General features: G+C 39.1%; 1 protein-coding gene across 2 annotated transcripts in view; it reads left to right on the top strand.

Annotated features, from left to right (window-relative positions):
- Positions 1-27,853, top strand: part of UNC5C (unc-5 netrin receptor C) — a 386,735-nt gene that overhangs the window by 260,253 nt on the left and 98,629 nt on the right. For both annotated transcript variants that reach the window (XM_040418177.1, XM_040418176.1), the window contains exons 4-5: positions 2,116-2,259; positions 19,357-19,460. In XM_040418177.1, coding sequence (XP_040274111.1) covers positions 2,116-2,259; positions 19,357-19,460 — 248 coding nt within the window. The remainder of the gene's footprint in view (positions 1-2,115; positions 2,260-19,356; positions 19,461-27,853) is intronic.

Here is a 27,853-nt window from a genome sequence, read left to right as displayed (position 1 = left end):
CTGTTAGAGAGGTTGGCAGGTTAAACACACATGCTCTTTGAATTTATATTTGTGTTATCAACTTTTTTTCTACTTTTTATTCTTCACAAAAGGCACCAAATTGCTTTCAATTTGTCTTTTGGGAAACATGGAGATGCACTCCAGAGAAGCACTTTAATCTTTATGTTCTTTTTTTTTTATATATAGGATATTTCAATAATGTACAGCAATTACTCAAAAAAAATATATATTTATTTTTCAGAAACAGCTCGTTATGTGCAAATATACTATAATGGTTCATTATACAGGGAGGTGAGAGTTGAAAGGCCTCTGATTAAAATAGATTCCCACCAGAGATTTTTCGGATATTACACGCTCTATTAGCTGTTATGTTTGGAGGTGCACTTTAGATATAAACACTGTGCACCATGAATGTCCGTATACAACTGTGCACAAACTGCAATTAATCGCCTGTCCTGTGAATAGGAGCTCTCTATGAGGCTAAAGAGAAATCAAAGGATTGCCTTTGCGTTTGATAGCTTTTAGGATTCTTGGTGCATCGCAAATAGGAACATTCATGCCTTGAATCCCAGGTTTGTGTAGCTACAGCCTTAGGTTATATGACGCGGTATGCTGAACACTGTGAAAGAGGCCTTTTATCCTTGTTGATATCCACTTTCCTGTTATGTTTTTTTTTTTTTTTTTATAAATCAAGTATTTGATCAGCGAGTTCAAAGTGTGATGCCGTACGGTGTAATATTAACACACCACAATTTACATCTCGTTCAGCCCTGTTTCTAGAGCTTAGTGTTATTAGAATAATATCATACTGACTGGCTATTGATTTCCACTGCAGTAGATTGATAAAACGCTGCTTTTGGTTGGCTGTAGAGTGATAAGTGAGACTCGACCTTTGCCAACAACAGAGCCTTAAAGCGATTCTCTACTTCTAGATGTAAGGGTATTTTTTCTCCCAGAAACAGCACCACTGTTATCCATGATTTGTGTCTGATATTGCAGCTCAGCCCATTAAAGGGGTTTTCGGAGTCGTTTCAACTTACGACCAATCCTCTATATAGGTCATCAGTACCTCACCGGTGGGGGTCCGACACCTGGAATGATTGCAGATCAGCTGTTTGAGAAGACACTGACGCTGCCTTCTTGCAGCTTACAAAGCACAACACTGTACATTGTATATCGGTATCAGTGCTTAGTATCCCCTCTCAACCCCATTAACTTAAATGGGACTGAGCTGCACCTATGACCGTTGTACATAACATCACTATTCCAACTAGTGTAAGCTGCGAGAAGGCTCACAGGAGCTCCAGTGTCTTCTCAAACAGCTGATCTGCGATCGTCCCTGGTGTTGAACTCCCATCGATCCACAGGATAGGACATTAGTCAAAAACTAGTTTTGGAGAACCCCTTTAAAGGGGTTAACCCATGAATCATGTTTGTATTAAAGCTCGTGAAATACTGTTAATAGCTGTTTTAAAGTAATTAACAGTGTTTTTGCACATAAAAATATAATTCTCATCTTTTCTGCTTCCTTGTCTCTACCTTGACACAGCTACTGCAGCAGGCTCTGAGCTGAATCCGTCTGCTTCTCCTTCTGGCAGCTGACAATATAGATCTAGAATTCTGAAGGTGTATACTGACATTGTTAGATTTCACTACCTATAAAAACTAAACAGGGCAAAAACTATTTCTATTTGTACTAGATATGGTTTATGGATAAAAGAAAGGCCTTTTTTTATCCCTTGAATCCTGTTAACTTGTGCATTGGGCTTGAAGAAACCTGTAGCTGAAGAAAAGAAATAATAGAATAAATTCCGTATAGTTGAGATTCTTGGTGAATTAGATTGATTTGAAAAAATCTAAAAAAAAGATTAATCAACACAGGATAGACTTTATCTGACTTGGTCCATATTGAGTCAGTAACCAAAATGAATGAATAGTTGCTGAGACAGCAATTCTGGGGAGATAAGTGACAATGGGGTGAGGGTTTAAAGGCGGCATATACTATGTAGCCAAGCATATTATATTGTGAAGATGTTTTACATTTAGTGATGTCAATACTATCTGGGCACATTGTTTATATAGCTGTAAGTATTTCCCTCCATTCTCTTTTTGCAGGTCTCATAGTCCGAGAAGTGAGTATTGAGATATCACGACAACAAGTAGAAGAATTGTTTGGATTAGAAGATTACTGGTGCCAATGTGTTGCTTGGAGCTCTGCTGGAACTACCAAAAGCAGAAAGGCATATGTTAGGATAGCATGTGAGTATTCCAATTACTCTCAATATATATTCCTAAAATAGATATTATAGAATAAACCAGATTACTCAAAGTGTACATTTGTCCTTCCATTATTTTTTTTTTGTGAGAAACGGGTCCACACTGTTCCATGGGCTGTGTTTTCTTTTGCAGCCCAGTTCCATTTAAATGAATAAAGCTGTGCTATAGAGCTAAACACATGCCATAGACAAGAGCGGCACTGTTCTGGGGAAAATACAGACTCTTTTATAATTCTTGACAACCCCTTTACATGGCTTACCCTATCTGTACATTTATAGGATCTCAAAAGCATAAGATAAATTCCTGATAGGTGCAAGTCCAACCCTGGGACCATATCTTGAGAACGTGGCTCAGTCTCACAGCCGCCATGAATGAAACAGTGGTCGTGCATGTGTATCCCTCCAAGTTTGCTATTTTCAGAACAACTATAGAAGTGAATGGAGAGAACCGAACATGTGTGGTCACCTCTCCATTCATGACGGCTGTGAGACTGGGCCCTGTTCTTGGCATAGGAGCAGGTCCCAGGACTGGAAGCCACACCTATTGAACACTTATGGCATATTCCGTGTATATACCATAACTGTTCAGATGAGAATACCACTTTAAGTTTGGCCTGCTTCTCCCACAGTACCCAGGTAGATGAATGTAGGCCAAACTTGCCGATCTTGGCAAGAGCCATCAACCACCTAATGTGTATGGTGATATCTTAACTCTCCCCCAACAACAGATGTCAGATGTGTTGTACTTCAACATGTTTAAATTCTTTGCAATCAAGGAAGAAAAGGGTCTTCAGAGGTGTGTGGCAACAATTTATTAAATTTGAGAACTATTGAGAACACAGCATGCTCAGCAAAGACCAGAATTAATGTGCTTTCGAGGAAGGTAGGAACAGTTGTTGACCAACAGCTGTTGAAGGCTTATGGCTACCTTAAACATTATATGCAAAAAAGCATAGGTAGGTTTAGCTACGGACCCGATAACAGTCCACCTTCCACCATTAGTCCTGTTATTGGGATTTAGAGATGCAGGAGATTGATGCTTGATCTTTATTCTGAATAAGTTATATAGCTGCTGCACTTTGAGAAGCTCTAAAAAACTGCACATGGTCCACCACTTTGCAGCCTACCTTGCAATCCCTGTTTATGATTATTTGAATATGTATTTGATACTGTATACTGTAAAATATATGATACTGTATAATAAAATCAGGTATCCATTTTATAGTGCGAAAGCTCTCCAGAAGCGGTTTGGCCATAGACCTCACAGGGAAATTTCCCAGGGGGCCACCTCAGTCCTCCTCACGGCTGACCAGTGGAAGTTTTTGGGGATGTATCTTGTGCTGCTGGTGGCGGTATTTTGTGATGGACTGTGGTATTTGGCTCTGTTGGGGTGGTATAATATGGTATTGCGGGCCCAGACTACTTGTGTTAGCCATGCCTTCCATCAATTTGGACCCGACTACAAAACTGGGCCACTTTTAGTATTTTTTCCAGTGCCACTTTAAATTCCCAGTTCGCCCCTGAAGCTCTCTTTAGTTTTACTATAGTTTAGATTACTCTGAAAGTAATTTTTCCTTCACACCCCCTATCTCTAGTAGTGAAGGTCTCTATGGCATCCTGGACCCATGGGAAGCTACCACCACCATGCTCTTGGGGTCCTGGTTGGATACAGGCTCATTTTTAGATTTGTGATACATTTAAAGATGGTTAACTAGTTGTTCAAAAAGGCAAATCTGTCTCATGTTTTGTGCATGCATTGAAGAGGAAGCAAAAGCAATAGAATTATTTCTCCATCTTTTCTTTGCATAAGCTTTTCAGCATATTTATACCATATAACACAGGGAGTATTACTGCATTGGGTAGTAGCAGGCAGAAACTGAATAGATCTTTTTATTGGAAAAAGAAAACATTTTAGCATGCATAAACATGGAGATTTACCAGGGCCATAAAACTCTAAGGGCAAAATAAACTGCTGGATGAGCAGTTTTCCTGTGTAAAAGGCTCTGCTTGTTTTTTGGAGTTTGGCATTTTACCAATAAAGATACGGTCAGGCAAGGTCACTGTATATATCAGTGCCACGGAGAACACAATTGTTGTCCTGCAGTGATGGGCCTTTATTAAAATCCAAAATTATAGCATAGGATACCTTCAATGACCAACAAATGAAAATTAAATGTCCAGGATTGTGTTTTTTTTTATTGTGTGTGTTTTTATAGGCTGTAAGTGTCCATGTTACTGGGGATAGAATAACTAGATTTTAATGAAAAAGCATTGATTTTAATTAAAACGCATTTTCTATAGTAAATTCTATTTTCTATATTATTATACTATCTATGCAGTCTCCCATGGTTGGTTGTGGACACATTTATACTTTTTATTTATTGCATAGCCTGTGCTCCGTATTTGTGGGAAGGGGTTCATGGAAAGGCAGAAAAAGTAGAACATGCATTATCAAAGTCTATTATAAAGTTATTTATATCCAGTAACATGACCTAAGGCCAATGAGATAGAAACATTGCTGCTGTCACAATGCTTACCGGAGATGAAGGGGACTCTCTGAGTTGCAGTGGATTTGGCCTGAACTAATCCCAAGAGTGGAGACTAAGCCAACATATACACGTTGCATATTACATGCAGATTTTCTGCTTTAAAGTCTACAGTGTAGTACAGTACCTGGGTAGATAAAATTTTCAAAATTTCATCTACATGGTACAGAAATTTTCATCACAGAAATTGACCTGCTGTGCAGAGTTTGAAATCCACAGCATGTCATTTTATTTATTTTTTACAGATTTTTAGTACACTTCAAAGGGTAGGATAACATAGTAACATATAAGGCTGAAAAAAGACATCTGTCCATCCAGTTCGGCCTGTTATCCTGCAAGTTGATCCAGAGGAAGGCAAAAAACCCATGAAGTTGAGGCCAATTTTCATCATTTTAGTGGGAAAAAATTCCTTCCCGACTCCAATCAGGCAATCAGAATAACTCCCTGGATCAACGACCCATCTCTAGAGGCTATAGCCTGTAATATTATTACACTCCAGAAATACATCCATGCCTTTCTTGAACTCTTTTAGTGAACTCACCATCACCACCTCCTCAGATAGAGAGTTCCATAATCTCACTGCTCTTACCGTAAAGAATCCTCTCTTTGTGTACAAACCTTCTTTCCTCCAGAGGCAGAGAATGTCCCCTCGTCACAGTCACAGTCCTGGGGATAAATAGATGATGGGAGAGATCTCTGTACTGACCCCTGATATATTTATACATAGTTATTAGATCTCCCGTTAGTCATCTTTTTTTCTAAAAGATTTGAAGCAAATTCCACAACAAAATGTGCAAGAAGCACATGTGGATTTTGGCGTCAATATGACACAAAATCCACATAAACTACACTGCCGTTACATGTACCCTAATTTATTCCCTGGCACTCATTCTTTGATTCCTGTACAGGAATCTGAAATCACTAAGGATATGGCCATACAGTCACGTTTCCTGATAAATTCAAAAAAGAGAAGTTGTATCTGTCTTTTATACTTTATCTCATTTTATGGTCCACTCCTGATTTTCGCTTCCAAAACTGCATGAGGAAACCTGACCATGTGGCCATACCCTGTCGCTACCACAGGTATAGTCTCTGTTAGTTACAGCTGCTGTGGAGCTGAACATATGACAGCACGATGTAGTATCAGGCCGGCAGGCAGAAGTCGTAGTCAGGAGGAGCAAGGGTCACAACGGAAAAAGAAGTCGAAATACACCAGCCAGGTTGGTGTTAAACTCTGAAACTAAACACCTAGAAGATCGTAAGAGCCAAAAGGACCAATTGCTCAGGCAATAAGTGATGGGGGCAGGGAACCTTAAGAGGTCACAGTCAGCTTGAGTCTATGTTCAGCAAGGGCCAGTGGGAGGAAGTTCGGGCATGGACAGCAAAACGGCAGAAGAGAGAGGGGTTGGTAGTTGTGTGACACATGGGCAACCTATTATTTAACTCTTTACTACACTGACCCTGTAGGTCATGGGTATCTGCCAGATGCTAAATAGTAAGCTCATGGAATGAGGACTGACATATCTCAGTAACCTAGCTTGCATCACTGTGGATCAGGTAATCCCATATGAATAAAATATAACTAGACTGCAGACATTACCTGGAAATGTACAAGTCTGTCACAGTCAAAGCCTGCACCGGACACGCTGCTTATATCAATTCTGCATTGTTCTACTTAATTTTTCCCATGGAGACAAAAATGTGGAGAATCCTTTTGTGGCATTTTCATAATACAAATTTTTCCTAATCCAACTCTTTATTTTAATATGAAAGTGCCAATATTTGATATGTACACAGTTATCTTATTGTTTTTGAATTTACAAAGAAAATGCTCATTCAATCCCGAGTACATATCTCCTCTTACAAGAGCTTAAGGAACATCATTTCTCCAGCTTTCTGTCTTTTGTGTGAATTCATAATGCTCTCATTTGCATTGCTATTGTCCAGCTTTTCTGGTATCTCCACTACACTGTCCCTCTGTGGAAATGCTTGTAACAGTCTGAAGAGTGGGAGAGATTTAATTCATGAAAACAAGTCTCATTGATGCAAAGCTTCTGCTGTAATAAAACGATGACTCTTACATCAAACTATTCACCTTTTATTTTACTAAAGAGTATATTAGACAGCCTGATTTAACAGAAGATTGTTGGAAAGGAAGAGTTCCTTCCGGGGCAATCGCCTGCTTGCTGGAGAGGAGACCGCTGCTATTATATGCAGTGATCTCCTCCTCAGTATAGGGAGGAGCGATCGTTATGCCATCGCTAGTCCCCATACTGAATCATTGTTTGCCGGCAGGAGATTATGATTAGACACCATGATCTGCCGCCTGCAAACAACAAATTTTTAACCTGTCAAAAGATTTGGATTGCCCAATGAATGAGTGTTTGCTCGTTTATCGGGCAATAGGCAGTAGTATTGCACTGCCAGATCATCGCCAACTAGCATTCGTAGTGAAATCGGTTTACTGAAAATTTACATATACATGCACTTATGGAAGTTAGTTTGTGTATGGTATAGTAAAGAAATTAGAGCACAGTGGTCTATCTAGCAGTGGGACCCAGGCTCTGACATCTGAGAGGGCTCCAAGGCCCCTTCCTTTGCCACATAATTGGTACGTAGAAGGTGAGATTTAGAATTGCATTGCAGAAGCAAAACATATGTCTTGCAGATTATATAGATTACAGTCCTGATCAAAAGTTTAAGACCACTTGAAAAATGGCAAAAAATCATATTTAGCATGGCTGGATCTTAACAAGGTTCCAAGTAGAGCTTCAACATGCAACAAGAAGAAATGGGAGTGAGACAAAACATTTTTTGAGCATTCAATTTAATGAAAACAACGAATAAACTGAAACAGGCAGTTTTTCAGCTGATCAAAAGTTTAGGACCACACCTCCAAAAAAAAACTAAACCCCCCAAAACAGAAATTCAACTTCTAAACATGAACTCAGTAATGAGTAGCTCCGCCGTTATTGTTTAGCACTTCAAAAATTTGTTTTGGCATGCTTGATGCAAGCGTTTCCATGAGGTGAGTGGGAACATTTCTCCAAGTGGTGAAGACGGCCGCACGAAGGCCATCTACTGTCTGAAACTGTTGTCCATTTTTGTAAACTTCTCTTGCCATCCATCCCCAAAGGTTCTCAATTGGATTTAGATCAGGGGAACACGCAGGATGGGCCAAAAGAGTGATGTTATTCTCCTGGAAGAAGTCCCTTGTCCTGTGGGCATTGTGTACTGTAGCATTGTCCTGTTGAAAAACCCAGTCGTTACCACACAGACGAGGGCCCTCAGTCATGAGGAATGCTCTTTGCAACATCTGGACATAGCCAGCGGCCGTTTGACGCCCCTGCACTTCCTGAAGCTCCATTGTTCCACTGAAGGAAAAAGCACCCCAGACCATTATGGCGCCCCCTCCACTGTGGCACGTAGACAACATCTCAGGTGGGATCTGCTTGTCATGCCAGTAACGTCGGAAACCATCAGGACCATCAATGTTAAATTTTTTCTCATCAGATAATAAAACTTTCTTCCATCTTTGAATGTCCCATGTTTGGTGCTCTCTTGCAAAGTCCAAACGAGCAGTTCTGTGGCGTTCAAGGAGACGAGGTCTTTGAAGACGTTTTTGAAGCCCTTCAGTCTCAGATGCCGTCTGATGGTTATGGGGCTGCAGTCAGCACCAGTAAGGGCCTTAATTTGGGTCGAGGATCGTCCAGTGTCTTGACGGACAGCCAATTGGATCCTCCGGCTCAGTGCTGATGACATTTTTTTGGGTCTTCCACTTGACTTTTTTGTTCCATAACCCTCAGGATTATTTAAGAAATTCCAAATGACTGTCTTACTGCGTCCCACCTCAGCAGCGATGGCGCGCTGTGATAGACCCTGCTTATGCAGTTCAGCAACCCGACCACGTTCAAAAAGGGAGAGTTTTTTTGCCTTTGCCATCACAACGTGTGACTACCTGACAGAAAATGACAATGAATCCACATCTTTGCACAGGTTTGGCCTTTTAAAGGCAGGTGGTCCTAAACTTTTGATCAGATGAAAAACAGCCTGTTTCAGTTTATTCGTTGTTTTCATTAAATTGAATGCTCAAAAAATGTTTTGTCTCACTCCCATTTCTTCTTGTTGCATGTTGAAGCTCTACTTGGAACCTTGTTAAGATCCAGCCATGCTAAATATGATTTTTTGCCATTTTTCAAGGGGTCTTAAACTTTTGATCAGGACTGTATATATACTGTAGTCTATAAGACTTGCCGTCACAAGAACAAGTATGCCGTGAGCTATAAGATAGGGCATCACTTTTATAGAACCAGATAGCGCTTGTAAAAGGATTGGCCTGTCATACATTTTATTCATTTATAGATTATTTTTAAAAGGTTCCCCAAAGTTAAAAATAATTAAATCAATATTGACCATACAGGTTCCCTGTAACTCCCATTCAAACACTTCACTAAGGCTGGGGCTGCACAGCTCAGAGTGTCAAAAAAATCTAGTATGGTTGGATTTTTTGCAATTCTGGGGTCGCTGTCGTGGCAAACTTGCGAGTCACGCCACAACCTCATTCATTTCTATGGCTGCACTGGCACACTGCGATCCTTGGCCACTTGCATCAGAGTAATAGAGCGATTTACTACTCTCTGTAAATGATTTTCTATTGTCAGAAGTAGAAAGAAGAAAAACTAAGATTAATCTGTTTTAAAAAATTGAACTTTCCTATTCACTGTGGCTCTTTCTTCTCTCTGTATGGACTGTACCTCAGCCTGATGACATAATTAGATTGCTTTATCATGGGCTTTAAAACTTTCCATTTTCCCTACTGATCACCAACTATTGTTATGTAGAATAAAAAAGAAAAAAAAAGAAATGATTACATCCTCCAGAGAGCTGGTACTCTATGACTATAGTCCATTAAAACAGAAAAAATGTATTGAACATTTCTGCTCATTGAGCATGTAATATAATTAACTGAGGAGTCATTTGAATGTGTGAAGAATGTGTCTGCTGCAGAAGGGCTTATATTTATTTAATAGGAGGTCAGCCACATGCCATGAAATACCTCTCTAGACACTTTTAACCCTGCGGGGAGACATCAATGGCTTAATTTAAAATTCTATTTAACAATTAAACAGGACCATAAGACCCATATAGAGGTATTACTCCACACAGAAGGATTAAAAACCGCATATGCAGGTATTATTCTACATAGAAGTATTATAAGACCCATATAGAGGTATCATTCTACATATAAGGATTATAAACCCCATATAGAGGTCGTACTCTACACATAAGGATTATAAATCCCATACAGAGGTATTACTCTACACAGAAGGATTAAAAACCCCATATAGAGGTATTATTCTACATAGAAGTATTATAAAACCCATATAGAGGTATCATTCTACATAGAAGGCTTATAAACCCCATACAGAGGCAGTACTCTACACAGAAGTATTATAAACCCCATACAGAGGTATTACTCTACACAGAAGGATTATAAATTCTATACAGAGGTAGTACTTTACACAGAAGGATTATACACCCCATACAGAGGTATTACTCTACATAGAAGGATTATAAACCCCATATATAGGTATTACTTTACATATAAAGATTATAAGGCCCATATAGAGGTATCATTCTACATAGAAGGATTATAAACCACGTATAGAGGCATTACTCTACACAGAAGTATTATAAACCCTATACAGAGGTATTACTCTACACAGAAGAATTTCAAACCCTGTATAGAGGCATTACTCTACACAGAAGTATTATAAACCCCATACAGAGGTACTAATTTACACAGAAGAATTATAAACCCCATATCGAGGTATTGCTTTACATAGCAAGATCATAAGCCCCAGACAGAGGTATTACTCTACATAGAAGTATTATAAACCCCACACAGAGGTATTACTTTACATTGAAAGATCATAAGCCCCATACAGAGGTATTAATCTACATAGAAAGATCATAAGACCCATACAGAGTGACACAGTGAGAGGTTGTATCTGGCAAGGCAGGTATTTTCCTCCCAGCATGTGCGGCTGGGCTGGTTTCCTGCCAGGTGAGGACAAATACCGGACCAGAGTTTAAGTGCCGGTCCGGGTTTTGGCAGCACCTGGCTGTCCTTAAATAGGCAGCTGGGCTCAGCAGAGATGTCTCTGTTTCTGGGATCTGAGGCTTTGTGCCGTGCTGGAGGACTGAGAGCTGCACACTCGGGAAACAGGCCCCCTAAAGCCTGCTGTGGACTACTGGAGGCAGACCTGCCAGCAAGGTTATATGAACTCTCCATTATGTATGAATTAAAGGGCTTCTGTCACCCCACTAAACTCATTATGTTATTAATCATTTTCGTTCTGTAGATAAGGCAAAAAAACATACTTTTATAATATGCTAATTACCTGTCTACCAGCAAGTAGGGCATCTACTTGCTGGTAGCAGCCTCAAAAAACCGCCCCCTCCTCCTGTTGATTGACAGGGCCAGCCGCGATCTCCTCTTTCGGCTGGCCCTGTCTGCATTTCAAAAATTGCGCGCCTGTCTTGATTCGGCGCAGGCGCTCTGAGAGAAGGAGGCTCGTCTCCTCAGCACTCCCTCAGTGCGCCTGCGCCGATGACGTCTTCTCTTTTGGTGATGTCATCCACGCAGGCGCACTGAGGGAGTTCTGAGGAGGCGAGCCTCCTTCTCTCAGAGCGCCTGCGCCAAATCAAGACAGGCGCGCGATTTTTGAAATGCAGACAGGGCCAGCCGGAAGAGGAGATCGCGGCTGGCCCTGTCAATCAACAGTAGGAGGGGGCGGTTTTTTGCGGCTGCTACCAGCAAGTAGACGCCCTACTTGCTGGTAGACAGGTAATTAGCATATTATAAAAGTACGTTTTTTGCCTTATCTACAGAACGAAAATGATTAATAACATAATGTATAGATATATCGCAGTATAGGGATTATAAGTACCCCAAAAAAAAAAAAAGAGTTTAGTGGGGTGATAGAAGCCCGTTAACACCAAGACTGCAAAGTTACGTGCTGTTTTGTGCAATTTCCTCAAGTGTGAATAAACATTGACGTTTTGAGTTAAGAACTTGTATTTTGCCTCTGTACTGCGCCTGCTTACCCTATCTACCAGAGCGAAACCCCACAAGAGGTATTACTCTACATAGAAGTATTGTAAACCACACATAGAGGTATTACTCTACATACAGTAAAAGGATTATAAACCCCATTTAGAAGTATAATTCTATATAGCAGGAATACAAGTCCCAGGTATATATGTCCCTTATAGATATATCATTCTAGGAAGCATGAGTATAAGTCACATATAGAGATATCAATCTACATAAGAGTAGTGCATTTATCACCTATACTGTATTGCTTCTAGGAACATCCTATTGAAGGGGACTCTTTAGCAAATTATCTGCTTTATCCAACACAATTTAGAATAGAATATAAATTTTATTTTTAACTATGACAATCACAGACAAAAATCTGAAGTTTACACATTAGAAAACTGTAAGAGGTAAGCACATATTAGACAAAAAACACATGATCGAGAGGACTAGTGATTATTCAATCCATGAAAGTAGAAATAAAGACACTACACTGCATGATTTGGGTAAAATAACCACAGCAGTTATTTACCACTTAATGCTCACTATTACTTCACTCAGTGCAGGTGGTTATCACTTGTGCCATAATAGTACAATACTCAGGAGCTAAGCCTGCACGTTACTGTATGGTTAGACAGAGGGTAAGGCTCCTTGTGTCCTCCGATTAGCACCCCACAAATGCAATAAGGGGATACCAAGCAGTTGTCATGCCTGTATAGCCCTATATTCATAGGTGAAACTTGAAAAATTAGAATATCGTGCAAAAGTTCATTTATTTCAGTAATGCAACTTAAAATTTGAATATTGTGAAAAGGTTCAATATTCTAGGCTCAAAGTGTCACACTCTAGTCAGCTAATTCATCCATACCCCCTGAGCAAAGGGTACCTGAGATTGTGACTTTCGGGTTTTCATAAGCTGTAAGCCATAATTATCCAAATTATAACAAATAAAGGCTTGAAATATCTCGCTTTGCATGTAATGAGTCATATATTAGTTTCACCTTTTAAGTTGCATTACTGAAATAAATTAACTTTGCACGATATTCTAATTTTTTCGAATTTCACCTATATATACACTGTAGTACAGAAGTATTACTGTGTAGAATACCAGCAGTCAAATTATCACAGGTTCTAGTCCTCTAATGGAATTCACAAAAAAGTTGAATAAAGTAAAAAAATAAAAAAAATAGGAAAATGTCCTTTCCCATTTCTTATACATAAAAAATAACATAAGTGGCATCACAACATTATAATGACCTAATCTATTAAATGATTTGATTATCTACAGTACAATGATTGAAGAATGATATAAAAAAAATCCTCAATGCCAGAATTTTTGTTTTTTGGGTCACCCCGCCTCCTAAAAAGAAAAACTGAAAAACACAACAATCCCAAAATCATATCAATAAAACTACAGCTCATCCCACAATTTTTTTAAAAAAAAAACAAGCCTGCACACAGCTCTGTTAAGAAAGTTATAGGTGTCAGAATATAATGACACAAAGCAAACTTTTTTAACATGTTAAACAGCAAAACAAGACAAAAGCTACGTTTTATAAATTTGGTATCTTCATTTTCATACTGACCCACAGAATGAAGTTGTTCATGCCATTTTTAGTGCGCACTGGACTTCATAAAAATGAAACCCTAAAAACAATGGTGGAATTGAGTTGTTTTTTTCGCAATTTGCTTAATGTTATACAGTACATTAGTTGCACCTCAAAATTATGTCAAATAGAAAAAAACTGCCATGTCTTCGGTACCAAATTAGGCTGTGTCAATTATCAACATTAGAACATCCATACCTTGGAAAGATGTAGTCATTGTTAGAATACCCCATAATTTAGGTCAGCCCAACCTCGTAGTTTGGGCTGGCATACCTAGTAATCTGTTTCAGGATCCCTCCAGCATGGTGCAGAAACTGATGCCAGAAGTGATCCCATAGTTTTAAGCGTCCAGCGCATCAGTTTTGATGTTGGATTCCTCCTACCACTGGACAGAAAAACACTGTATGCAACATTCTTGTGTCCAACAGTATCAGACTATGGGTGCTGGACTGGTACACTAAAATGCACAACACATCAAGTATATCAGTTACGTCCAGCGCCAGGCAAAAAAAAAATATATATATTGCTGGACACAACTGATACATACAGTACAGACCAAAAGTTTGGACACACTTTCTCATTCAAAGAGTTTTCTTTATTTTCATGACTATGAAAATTGTAGATTCACACTGAAGGCATCAAAACCATGAATTAACACATGTGGAATTATATACATAACAAACAAGTATGAAACAACTGAAAATATGTCATATTCTAGGTTCTTCAAAGTAGCCACCTTTTGCTTTGATTACTGCTTTGCACACTCTTGGCATTCTCTTGATGAGCTTCAAGAGGTAGTCCCCTGAAATGGTTTTCACTTCACAGGTGTGCCCTGTCAGGTTCAATAAGTGGGATTTCTTGCCTTATAAATGGGGTTGGGACCATCAGTTGCGTTGAGGAGAAGTCAGGTGGATACACAGCTGATAGTCCTACTGAATAGACAGTTAGAATGTATATTATGCCAAGAAAATAGCAGCTAAGTAAAGAAAAACTAGTGGCCATTATTACTTTAAGAAATGAAGGTCAGTCAGTCAGCCGAAAAATTGGGAAAACTTTGAAAGTAAGGGCTATTTGACCATGAAGGAGAGTGATGGGGTGCTGCGCCAGATGACCTGGCCTCCACAGTCACCGGACCTGAACCCAATCGAGATGGTTTGGGGTGAGCTGGACCGCAGAGTGAAGGCAAAAGGGCCAACAAGTGCTAAGCATCTCTGGGAACTCCTTCAAAACTGTTGGAAGACCATTTCAGGGGACTACCTCTTGAAGCTCATCAAGAAAATGCCAAGAGTGTGCAAAGCAGTAATCAAAGCAAAAGGTGGCTACTTTGAAGAACCTAGAATATGACATATTTTCAGTTGTTTCACACTTGTTTGTTATGTATATAATTCCACATGTGTTAATTCATAGTTTTGATGCCTTCATAGTAATGAAAATAAAGAAAACTCTTTGAATGAGAAGGTGTGTCCAAACTTTTGGTCTGTACTGTATGTGCCCTGCCTTTTCCACAGCTGTAAGTACCAACTTGATGGCAAGTCCAGTATGACTTAATCATCCTTCAAATGACCACATTGCTCCCATCATAAGCTGCTATGACATTTCCCGATACAGCTGAACCACCAATTATATGAAGGTAACAAATGAGTGAGAGGTGTACCCACCCACTGCCCCATAAGAACCCTATGATAAGACTTCTTCAGCTCTTTCCTTCACCCAAGTCATGTTTCCTTACCTCTGGCTAATAGCTTCTAGTTATGCTTTAAGCAAACACAGCATGCGTTACACAACTGTAAGATGGCCCTCTAATTCATGTTCTAATCACATGATACCTTATAGATGATCCATACAAATGTGGGGTTCCTATTAGGCTGCGGGAACAGAGCTCCACATGGACCCTCTATATAAATCAAATGGAAAAGAATAGAGAAATAGCCAGCATGTATCTGGTAAGGCTACAAAATAGATATTACATGCCGATGTGTCTTTCCATATCTTTCCTCTTGGTTCAACATATCCCAACATAAGTGGTGTGAGAAAACCAGCTTAAAAAATAAATGTTTTGTGATACTCTGTCAGGAGTTGTTACTGCTATATGTGGTCACCCAGTGGTTGGTATGGGGATTGCAGCCTGTTGATAATTTTTCAAGAATGTTACAATAATGAATATGTATCATGAGAAATGTTAACTTTAAGAAAATGTGCTCATGTTTGTAATGACTGTTTAGGAACTTTCTATAGCATTTCATCACAATCATAGTCATTTTCTATTTTCTATACAAATACATCCTTGTAAAACATAGAGGGGTTACCAGGCTACATAGTCACAAACAAAAATGCAAGTATTATCACTGATGCCGTTAGAGGTCCAAGTGAACTGTGCAACCAGGTCATTGGTATCATATGTATAATGGATACATGGATACATTACGTGTACCACTAAACCATCAAACCTCTAGACAAAGAAGGATATTGTATTTCATTGATCCCAAAACCATGTGTTCATAATGACTGGAATCTTAAAATCTAAGAAGCTATGACTTGACTGTAATAAGGATGCCAGCATTGGGTCATGAGGTTATTCCTTGCCTGTGTAAATCAGTGACCTGCGGATGGCAGTTAAATAAACAGACGGCTCTAATGCAAATCTAATAAATAGTTCATTACGGTTACTGGGTACTAACCTTTCATACTTACAGATGGAAGGAATGAAACCACTGGAATTTCAACATGTAACTTCTAAATGAATACCATCTGGTTATTTCTCTTTTACACAGTGGCTGCATAGAACGATGCATCGGTGTTACTTACCTGGATATTAAAGAGATACATGCCAGGTCTCTAGACATTGCATTTATTACATCAGATTTGTCAGATGAGCCGACAGGTCCCCTTTAAAATATAGATTCTAATGGTATAATAAAAACCATTCACATATGATCCTGGCATGCAGCTATAGAAACAGTGCTGATATGCTGCAGTGCTTAGCATATACTTAACCCCTTCCCACTGCAGCCATTTTCAAGATTGTGTTTCCAAAAATGCATAATTTTTCATTTTTCCGTTCGCATTGCACCATAAGAGCTTGTTTTTTGCTAGACAAGTTGTACTTTCTAATGTCATCATTTATTATTCCATATAACACATTAGGAAGCTGTCGCATTCACCATGCAGGATAAATACTTAATAGGTCGGATATTTTCCGACACATGAATCTCAATGATGTTTATTTTATTTTTTTATTTTGTCTATGAAATGGTGAAAGGGAGTGATTCTATTTTTAACTCTATTTTCAGCCATCTAGGGGGCCTGAAGGTGTGATCACTGGATCACATAAACCCCAGAGTGCAATTATATACTATCATAATATTACAGCCTATGGTAAAATCATAATCTTCATATTAAGCCCTGCCTAAGGCAAGGCTTAATAGGAACTTTACAAAGGCATATCAGGGAGCTAATATAGGGCTCCCGGTTGCCATAGTAACTAAACAGCTCCCATAATTTCATGATGGGGGTTGATTTATTTTTAGAAGTTGTCCCCTACTTTAAAATGCCATAGTCACAATTTTCTCTGTTCACAGATACTGCCAGTGGGTGTCTGCTGTATAACACATCCGTCACCTGCCAGCTATGCCAACAGTTCAACTTCTGAGCCAGCACTACATTGAAATTTCTGACTTCCACCTTAAGCCGGCCATCTGTTTAATGTATACAAAAAAAATTATAAGTTAAATGGATGCCTCAGGCGGATCTGTTCACCATAGAGTTCCATTGCAAAAAAAATAAGTATACGCTAATGTATACTTCTTTTTTTTACCAGACTCTGCAGGATGGATAAGCGTGGTATGCTTTGCTTTTGTATCCCTTTTTTCCCAACGTACATGTTAAACGGATAGCAAAAACGTGACGTGAACCCAGCCTTACATGTATAGCTGATGTCAGGAAGAGGTTAAAAGTTTTAGACTACTTGCAAATCAATGCTTATATATCTGTTCTCCAATCATCCATGGAGAATTCAATATAAAATGCTGGTTTGTGGCATTTGACTTTTTGTTTAATATAAACTATGAACACTGACATTTAACTTCTGTCTGACACATCTTCTATAGTTCAGCTCCTAAGATTTTAGAATTGAGTTCTCTGTGCAAAGCATATGGGATTTGAATGTGTTTGGAAATGATAAAAAAGTTAAATATTTTGGTTCTAACACATGGGTAAAAAATGTATGTACTTTTTAGATTTTTTGCTATTTGTTTACTTCATTTTCACATTACATTCAGTGTATGCACTGGGAAAGCCCCTGGCACATATGCTGAGTGTATGCATAGGCCCCAGCGCACCCTGTGAATGACAGGAGCCATTTTCTTTGCGTTGGGATACTTTACCTTTTTTCTACTATATAGGAAAGTGTCAACTGTTATGCTTTCCTATACAGAGGGACACAATAAAAAATAAAAAAATACTGTGAGATATTATTTTTTTACAATGGGAGTCAATGATCAATGCAAGTCACTATGGTGGAGATTTATGAAACTGATGTAAAGTAGAATTGGCTTAGTTGCCCATAGCAACCAATCAGATTCCACCTTTCATTTTTGACAGTTCTTTTGGAAAATGAAAAGTGGGATCTGATTGGTTGCTATGAGCTACTTTACACCAGTTTGATAAATCTCCCCCTAGATGTCTATACAGTGGCATGTGGCTTCCATGGGAGGTATCAACTGTGAAACCCTCCCAACATACACCACTGATAAACATTCACTTTTACACTTCATACAATCAGTATGCAAATCTAAAATCTCCCTCCCTGGAAGACTCAGCATGACCATGTATGATTTTTTTTTTTATGCATTCCAACTGGCTCCATGATATGACAGCTGATCAAGTGGGTAGCTGTATTCTAAGCAAGAATCGTCTAGATAGGACAACCTCGTGAAGTGGGCACAAGCATACATTCATTCTTAACTAGTATTATTATTTTAAAGGGACACTGACAGGCCCAATAAGCATATTTAGGTGTATATATATGACAGTACAGGTCTTATCAAGTGTATTAAAATCATTTAAGTATCCCCCCTGTCCACCTTATAAATACCAAAAACTAAAGTTTTATAACCTGCTTGTCTCGTCTCCAATCTGCCCAAGAGGCGGCGTTTCATCTCAAAATGCGCCCAGCCAGCCGCTCCCAACTGCCGTTCTGAAGCCCCGCCCAGCTCATCAATATTCACTTCGCTGGGCGGCGGCTACAACTCTCCCCGACTCAAGATCCTGCGCATGGCCAATTCAATCCTCTGGGCACGTCCTCCGTCGAATCTTTAGCGCATGCGCCCGGTCGGGGTCACATCGCACCTGCGTACAGACAGTCTGCGTCTTAGAGGCCGCTGCAGCCTCTGCTTTATGCGCATGCGCCGGGCACTTGAGTCGGGGAGAGTTGTAGCCGCCGCCCAGCGAAGTGAATATTGATGAGCTGGGCGGGGCTTCAGAACAGCAGTTGGGAGCGGCTGGCTGGGCGCATTTTGAAATGAAACGCCGCCCCTTGGGCAGATTGGAGACGAGACAAGCAGGTTATAAAATATTAGTTTTCGGTATTTATAAGGTGGATAGGGGGGACACTTAGATGATTTTAATACACTTGATAATACCTGTACTGTCATATATGTACCTAAATATGCTTATTGGGCCTGTCAGTGTCCCTTTAAGTCTCATAGATTTTTTTTGTTATACACACATTCTAAGTTTTATAATATTGTGTATCGTGCATAAGCTTCACAGAAATATGGAAATGACAGAACTGAATAGTTATTATAGATCCCCTCTCTTTTTCTTAGATTTAAGGAAGACCTTCGAGCAGGAGCCTCTCGGGAAGGAGGTGTCTTTGGAACAAGAAGTTCTTTTGCAGTGTCGTCCACCTGAAGGAATTCCTGTAGCTGAAGTGAGTAGTAAAGCAACTTCTTCACGTAACTTCTTGTATGCCCGATAAAATAAAAATTTGAAAGCATCTTTTCTCAAATCTCTGTGTTTTGCTCTTCCTCCCTTTTTCCTCCTATAAATGTATGATTAAATTCAAAACTGGGCGCTACTATCCCCCATGTCAAAGAGGTGTGTTCCTACACAATCTGGAACTGTCAGCACTGATTGAGCAGTGTAAAGGCCCCCATACACATTAGTGTATTGTCGGCCGAACGTGCCGATAACAGTGGGTTCAGCCGACAGTATAAGGTGTGTGGGATGATGTAGAGGGAGAGAAGGATTGGGAAAAATATATATTTTTCTCTGATCCTTTTGTTCTCCCAGGAGATAAGCCACCACCAGAAGTGTGGCAGTGGCATCTTTGGCATACAAGTCCATTTACGGACGTGTGAATGGACCCGTATGTTTATTGGGAGCATGGAGGAAGATATTGAATGTTTGGCCACCTTAAGATTGTGCAGGGGCACACACCTATCATTATTAGGAGGAATTGCACAATGTAGAACTCAAAGAATAGATTTTCCATAATTGTTATTTTATGGGGAACATTCTCCACTTGTAGTATATGTGTGAGTTTATTGCATAACTTCCACCGCCATTACGTATGGCATCTTGTATTGAATTTTGCTTCTTTTATGGTATTTTGCATTGAAACACATTCTGAGCTACAATAAAAACATACAAGCCCCTTTTCTACCTGACCAAGTAAATTTATTCTGATTTCTATAGCTGTTGTGTTTCTCATCTTAATTGCAAATGGATAAACTCTCCACTATAGTATAGTGAGAGCCTAATAAGCTCCAGAGGAAGAGCACCAAGACTTATTTTAACCAAATATTTCCTAATAAAAGTGGCCACGGTATGGGAATGTGACTTTATTTAAATCTGTGGCTAGTAGATGCCCTAGGATGAGATTAGGGATTTTAGGGGGATGAGTAAATAGATTGTAAGTGAATTAAATTCATCTCATATTAATTAAAAATTCTAATTCCTGATGAATCTAAATCTTTTGCAATTCGATTCGGACAAGTCATCCACCATTTTACAGGTCAAAAGTTCTAAAGGGATCATTAGTGGAATATGTCTTAAAATCTGACCATGCAGTGTGTTATTAAACAGTCTGTTACCAGCGCCTACCCTGCGTTTACCCATAGCTGACATTATTAATGCTGTCTTGGAGTTTATAAGCTTGGAAAGAGTTAGACACAGTCTTAGGAGACCTCTGTGTCATACAGGACAATCTAAGCACTTTCAAGTTGGGTCAAATTTATTTGTACCTGAATTGAATCTTCTGACTGATTCGTTATATGTTTGTAATTTGCTATTAATATACTAATCACTGTTTTTATGTATATTAAAATAATTCAGATATAACTTTTAGATGTACATTCCCAAATAAGTATGGGTTAAAATGGCAAGCAGAAATACTACATCTCTACCGTCTGAAAATTCCCAGGCCTCATGACAAACTTTGATCCACTTCAAAGTCATATCGTTTTTTTATGTACTGTACCTTTTGAAGTGTAGGGAGAAAAAAGCAGAGTAGGGTTGATGATCATTAATATAATTTTTACCTTGTTTGTAAGGTTTAGTTCTGTACATAAGCTTTTCCTCCTCTTGGTTGACTGTTGTCGTGTTCATTCTGATAGCTTAGTTTCTGCTTGTTAGAATAAAATGAAAAGTATTTTCTGCTCATAAAATAGGCTAAATCTCTTATCTAAGAGCATGGATTAGAGGAAAATGTAAGAAAAATACCCACCAGCAGCTTACAGATACATAGAAGGTTTTTTATTCCTAATATAGTTGCTGATCCTTAATACATTGTATGTAGCAGGTCATCTTCATGACAGCTTTAATGTTAATCTCTTCTGTAGCCTGATGTTATCTAGTTCTCCACGTACATGAACATGTTCACCTGTTATAGAAAGTATTGTGTGGTGAGAATGAAAGAAGCAGACTACTGCTTGTGGCATACTTTCTAATGGAAATGTTAGAGGAACTCTGTAATTCACTATTATGTTCCCATAAAACGTTTGGAGATAAGTAGAAATATGGTTAATCATTTCCTCACCTTCAACAAGTGACCAACAGCAAAATCCAATTCAGGCTGTCCCAAATATTTTACCTACCATAGACTTCTATCTTTCTTTTGACTTCATATCTTCATCCACTAACATCTTAGACCCCACTTATATACCCAGTGGCATACATACAGAAGTAGGGGGCCCCATAGCAAGGATCAAACCCGGCCCCCAACACAGGACAGAAGGGTTTCTGCCTAAACCCCTTTCAATGACCCTTGTGCCATTTTTCCACTTCCTCATTTGCTAAAAGTTGTTTCTTTAGAGGGTAGAGTCCTGACCAAGTTTTCACCACCAGCAGAAGAGGAGATAATCCCAACTAATACTGGGCACCCTCTTTCCCTGGGCCCCATAGCAGTCGCATGGTCTGCCGCTATGGTAGTTACGCCCCTGTATATACCCATTTGTGGGCATTGTCACAAACTAGATTTAGCAGTTGCCATGCTACTTTATTTGAGTATCTTGACATGGTGTGCTTTGCTAATTATTGAAAGGGGTTTTCTGGGATTTATATATTGATGACCTATCTTTAGGATATAGAAAAAATGACTGGGCACACCTAGGATATTTAGTAGCTGATATTTATTGTTACTCAATTATAAAATATGAATCCAATAGGGGGATATACAACATATAATTTAATAGTATATAATTTAATGGTTAAAACGTTACCTCTAGATAAAACAATATAACAATATTCAAGGCAGATATTCTGAGAATTCTGTGGCCGAGGTGCTGCTGAATTGGTCACCCAATAGTAATATTGTGACCCAACAGCCTCATCTCAGTCGCAACATGGACAGAAGTGCTGAATGGGGAATATGTGGCAATAAATAGATAATCTAACACAATGTTAAAAACTGCTTGTTAAGTGACAGATGAATTATGAAGTGTAGAATGTATAAACACCAGATGATGTAAAAAGTTGTCCTCAAGAAATCCAGATATAATCAAGTCCCACTAATGTTGGTAGCCAATTTGGATTAAGAAATTATACTGTACAGTAAATTTGCGGTAATCAGATGCAGTGATACTTTGCTCCGTCACTGACTCAGCGGCGTCCCGCTTTCAGTCAGAAAAGGAATCCAGCAATAGGCAATAGTTAGTGAAGGAACACTCTTACCAAGGTTGGAGGGATCTCATAGGTAAGATAAACCTCTGCCGTCTGTCGAAACTTTTACTCCCGATTTTCTTGTTGCGGTCAGGTGCAAACCCGTAGTCAGTAGTATGGATCACCTGCTAGCAGTTGGATTTTCTGCACGAGGTCCCGCTTGTTGAGATCTGGATAAGATGTCCCAGCTTTTCGGGCAAAAGTTTCAGACCAGGCTTTATTTCGTAAGGCGGCTCAGAGTTGTTCCTTGATAAGTTCAATGCGGTGCACTCGCATAAAGTTGGGGGGTCAGACCAGACGCGTTTCGGGGCTAGAGTATCCCCTTCCTCAGTGGCCGCCTTACGAAATAAAGCCTGGTCTGAAACTTTTGCCCGAAAAGCTGAGTCAGTGACGGAGCAAAGTATCACTGCATCTGATTACCGCAAATTTACTGTACAGTATAATTTCTTAATCCAAATTGGCTACCAACATTAGTGGGACTTGATTATATCTGGATTTCTTGAGGACAACTTTTTACATCATCCGGTGTTTATACATTATACACTTCATAATTCATCTGTCACTTAACAAGCAGTTTTTAACATTGTGCTAGATTATCTATTTATTGCCACATATTCCCCATTCAGCACTTCTGTCCATGTTGCGACTGAGATGAGGCTGTTGGGTCACAATATTACTATTGGGTGACCAATTCAGCAGCACCTCGGCCACAGAATTCTCAGAATATCTGCCTTGAATATTGTTATATTGTTTTATCTAGAGGTAACATTTTAACCATTAAATTATATACTATTAAATTATATGTTGTATATCCCCCTATTGGATTCATATTTTATAATTGAGTAACAATAAATATCAGCTACTAAATATCCTAGGTGTGCCCAATCATTTTTTCTATATTTCTGTCCTCTTAGCTGCGGGGTGACGCTGCAAGACTGTGAGCACCCTGGTTGGTGGTTCAACCATCCTGTGCATCCAACTAACATATTACAATTGAATTCTATCTTTAGGATATACCATGAATATCAGACTCTTATCACCACCACAGATCAGCTGTTTAAAGAGACTTTTTGCTCCAGTGAATGCTGTGTCATCCAATGTCATCACATTCATTGGTCACATGGCCTAGGTGCAGCTCAGTCCCATGTAAGTGGGCCTGGACTGCAATACCAAGCCATAGCCACTATACAGTGCATGACCCTGTGCTTGGTTAGCTGTGAGAAGGCTGCAGAGCTCACCAGAGTGTTGTAGCCTCTTTACACATGTGATCTGCTGGGGTACAGGGTGTCAGACCCCCCACCAATCAAATATTGATGAGTTACCCTGAGGATAGGCCAACCAGAAAACCTATTTAAGGTGCCATTCTAACTTACTTAGTATTAGGACAGCACACCATCCAATGAGATACTTGCCATGGCATGATTCTCAAGTCGAGTAGCATGCCACCTGCCCAGATGGCGCTTGCTGTGTATTAGAAATTACTTATAGTAGTGTAAAATATTACATTTTGTGGACTGCTACATCAGTATGGCGTGAATGGCTGTCTGAGCTATATACAGGATAACACTGAGCTCCAGTGCAGCTGTCCTGTCCACCCACAGGCTCATTCCATGTTTGTAACCTGTGGAGCCCTGCTAGTAAGAGCACTTTCTGCTTCCTTAAAAATGTACTTTTACTCCCTACTCTCTAACAAGGAATCTGAGGGTAATATTTCTTCTCATGGAGAGCACCTAGTAAGGCGTAAGGAATCTTGCAGGTCATGCAATGCTTCTCTCGGGAAAAGGGCTGCAGATCGAAAAGAAAAAAGAAAGCTGTGCCTCTAGTGCCACCTGTTGGAAGGCAGCTATCCTATAAGTCAAAGTTTCAACTTTTAAAACAGGACTTGAAATATAGCCTAGGATTATAGCTTCAAATACTTTTTTATTGGTACAAATTAATGTTTTATATAATAAATGAAAACTAAAAATTATGTGTGGGGTGCATTCTGAAAAAAAGGCAATTTCACTTTTGTTTTTGGATTTCAGTAGGATTACGACTATACCAAATTTATATAGGTTCTACAATGTTTTAATACTTTAAGAAAATTAGATGGCTTTTAAAAAAAAAAAAAAAATACATTTGTTTTGTGTAGCCACATTCTGATATCGACTTGTTATTTTTTTTTGTCTAAAGACCTATTTGAGGGCTTAGGTTTTATGAAGTAAGTTGTAGTTTATATACCATCTCAGTGTCCATCCAGCTTTTTCATAATTTTTTTAATTAATTTTAAAGGAGATGAGGTGACCAAGGATAGATGTAGGATAAATAACGAGATATTGTAAATATTTTAGACATTTTTAGATGCATCAATTACAGTTATATTTTTTTAATATGATAAATTGGATTTATTTAAATTTTTAATACTTTGAAAAAGTATTTTGATTAATTAGTTTTTTTTTCTTTAGTCCCTGAACCTGTTATTGTTTGATTGCGTGTACTATACACAGCAATATTTTTGTGTTGCATTCTTTACTGATATCACTGACATCCTATCACAAACTTACTAGGCCATGAACAGCACTCCACATTTGCTTTGTTTGTGGGGGAAGCAATTGGCAAGAGACAGAAAAATCCTCCTCCCTCTGTCTAAATACTCAGAAATGCTGGTCAGTATTAACGGTTGTCGGAATCTGTAATATTTCCAGTCACTGGCTCAGGAGGGTCACTGCTACACTACAGCTAGTGATGGGTTGAGTGGAGCTTTTTTGCCAGATCCTTATTAGGGATGAGCGAATCGACTTCGGATGAAACATCCGAAGTCGATTCGCTCATCCCTAATCCTTATCAATCTGGGATCAGGAAGTGGAGAGCAGCAGTGCCTGGAGCAGTATTAGAATAGCAGTGGCGGGGATCATTGAGGGTGAGTATGGTTTCTTTATTATTTTTGACCCACTTTGATTCATATACAAATATAGTACCACTGAAAACCAACACTTCCAAATGCTGTGCAATCATTTATTTCAATGCAGATTAGGGTGTCCTCATTCTCTAGACTTGTAGGATTATCCTACCAATTTTTTTTATATAGTTAAGCTCCAAAAACTCAATGTTTAAGTGATGTGAAATTGAAAATTTACCATTACCCACTAACCTCAATTCTATATACTGTGAAAAAAATAACAATTTTAAGGAAACTAGGGATGAGTGAATTTCATATTTTGAAATTTGTTTTCGGTTCCGGTTGTCGTATAATGTGAATTGCGTTATGGATTCCGTTACCACGGACCATAATGCAATTCCATGACGGAATGGCATTTAGTTATTCATTCCGTCATAATAGAAGTCTATGGCCTGCATAAGGGATCCATCCGATTTATGTTATGCTGGAGTCCTCATCTGCACAACGAAAACCGGGCGCATCCGTTATGCAGATCATAGACTTCTATTATGACGGAATGAATATCAAAATGCACCTAAAGGCATTCCGTTATGCATTCCATCATGGAATTGCATTATGGTCCGTGGTAACGGAATACATAATGCAATTCACACTATACCACAGCATGAACCTAAAACGAATTTCAAATATGACATTCTCTCATCCCTAAGGGAAACTATACAAAGTTGATCATGATGGAAATTATGAAGCCCAATGCCCTTCAACCCGCAGAAATCTATGGTTTTAATGCACTTTACTGAGGAACATTTTTCCATGTCATTTCTAGTCTGCCCCAAAATGTGTTCAGTCATCTCACAGCAGTCCTATTTACATCACTGGATCCAGCATTACATGCCCATCTTATTGACTTTGGGGTAGATTTATGAAAACAAGCTTATTTGCCCATAGCAACTTATATTTTCAGAGCTCCTTAGGAAAATGAAAGGTGAATCTGATTGGTTTCTATGGTCAAATAAGCCTTACCCCATTTTGATGAATCTTCCCCTATAACAACAAGATAAGTAACTGCAGCCTAGATGTCAAATTGACTTGAAACGTATTGTTTGCCTTTTTTATTCCCCGGTGGGCAGGTTACAGGTACAAAGCTTAAAGAACCTTCAGCTGAAAATGTCCTAGATTCACATTGCAGGGATAGCTCAGAATCCAGCAACCAAAGTCTTTGATAACAGAATAAGAAATGATAAAGATTTTTCCTTTCGTGTGATAATTAGTCTTCAGGGCTATGATTGCAGTGTCAGTGCGGCCCAGGTGGCTGGTGAGTGCGTCTGAAGAAGGCGAGGACGTAAAGACTTGTATGAGGTGGTAATGATTGTTCCTTTAATACTTTATAACATACTAGTACACTTTGTCAAGAAGCAAGGGTTCCTGATTGCCAGCTAATTGACTTAGAATTGCATTTGTACCAGGGCTTAGCGCAGGCACCAATTAACACTTGGCAAACTAAAAAATGCATGGACATTTGACTTTCAAAAGAGCTATTCTCCTTTTTTTTTTCTAACTTTTGAAGTCATGCAGAAGATCAAACATCCAGATTTGAGAGCTGCTTAATGGTTCTTCCGTGTAGAATCCTTTCAATACTATTAGCAACACAAAGGAGAGAACACTAATGAATATGAATACCGTACCTTCCTTTTTATTAATGCAGTGTGCCAAGGCTAGTAAGGTAATTTAAATAAAAAGACGTCAGGTAACTTGGAGGATTTGAGGCTGACATAACAATTCCACCAAATTTATTGGCTGAAAAATCGCATTTGTGACAGAGTCTTTAAAATAATGTCCTAATGGTTGGATTTAAAGAAGTGAAAGTACCTAAAATACACACAGCATGTGAAGATCTGCCACGTTTCTGTCAATCTTGCAGGAATTTACCAAAGCATATTTGCAGAAACTGCAGTTCATTTCTCACATTCTTCATTGACACTGTAGTGCACTGCGCCCTGAGGGTCTCCTGGTTGTAAGAATTGAGTAAGATCATGGGTGGTTATTCACAGTAAGCCCTGAGGGTTGACAACCAGTGAAAGTTAAGCTATCTCTTGTCCTTATAAGCCATGCTCGTTCAACCAAGTGACTTGTGTCAAATGGGTGGATGTCTCCAAGCAAAACAACCCTTTGATTCCACCAGGACACAATTTCACTCAAACCATAGAAGGTACATTTCTCATAACCTTATAGTCCTAATTTATGACACCCCCCCCCCAAAAAAAAATAATATATACAGTACAGAC

The sequence above is a fragment of the Bufo bufo genome, chromosome 2, assembly GCF_905171765.1.
Source record: "Bufo bufo chromosome 2, aBufBuf1.1, whole genome shotgun sequence".
In the NCBI taxonomy this organism is placed as follows: Eukaryota; Metazoa; Chordata; class Amphibia; order Anura; family Bufonidae; genus Bufo; species Bufo bufo.
Note: the sequence above shows the minus strand (reverse complement) of the source record. Positions and strands in the feature narration are given on the sequence as shown.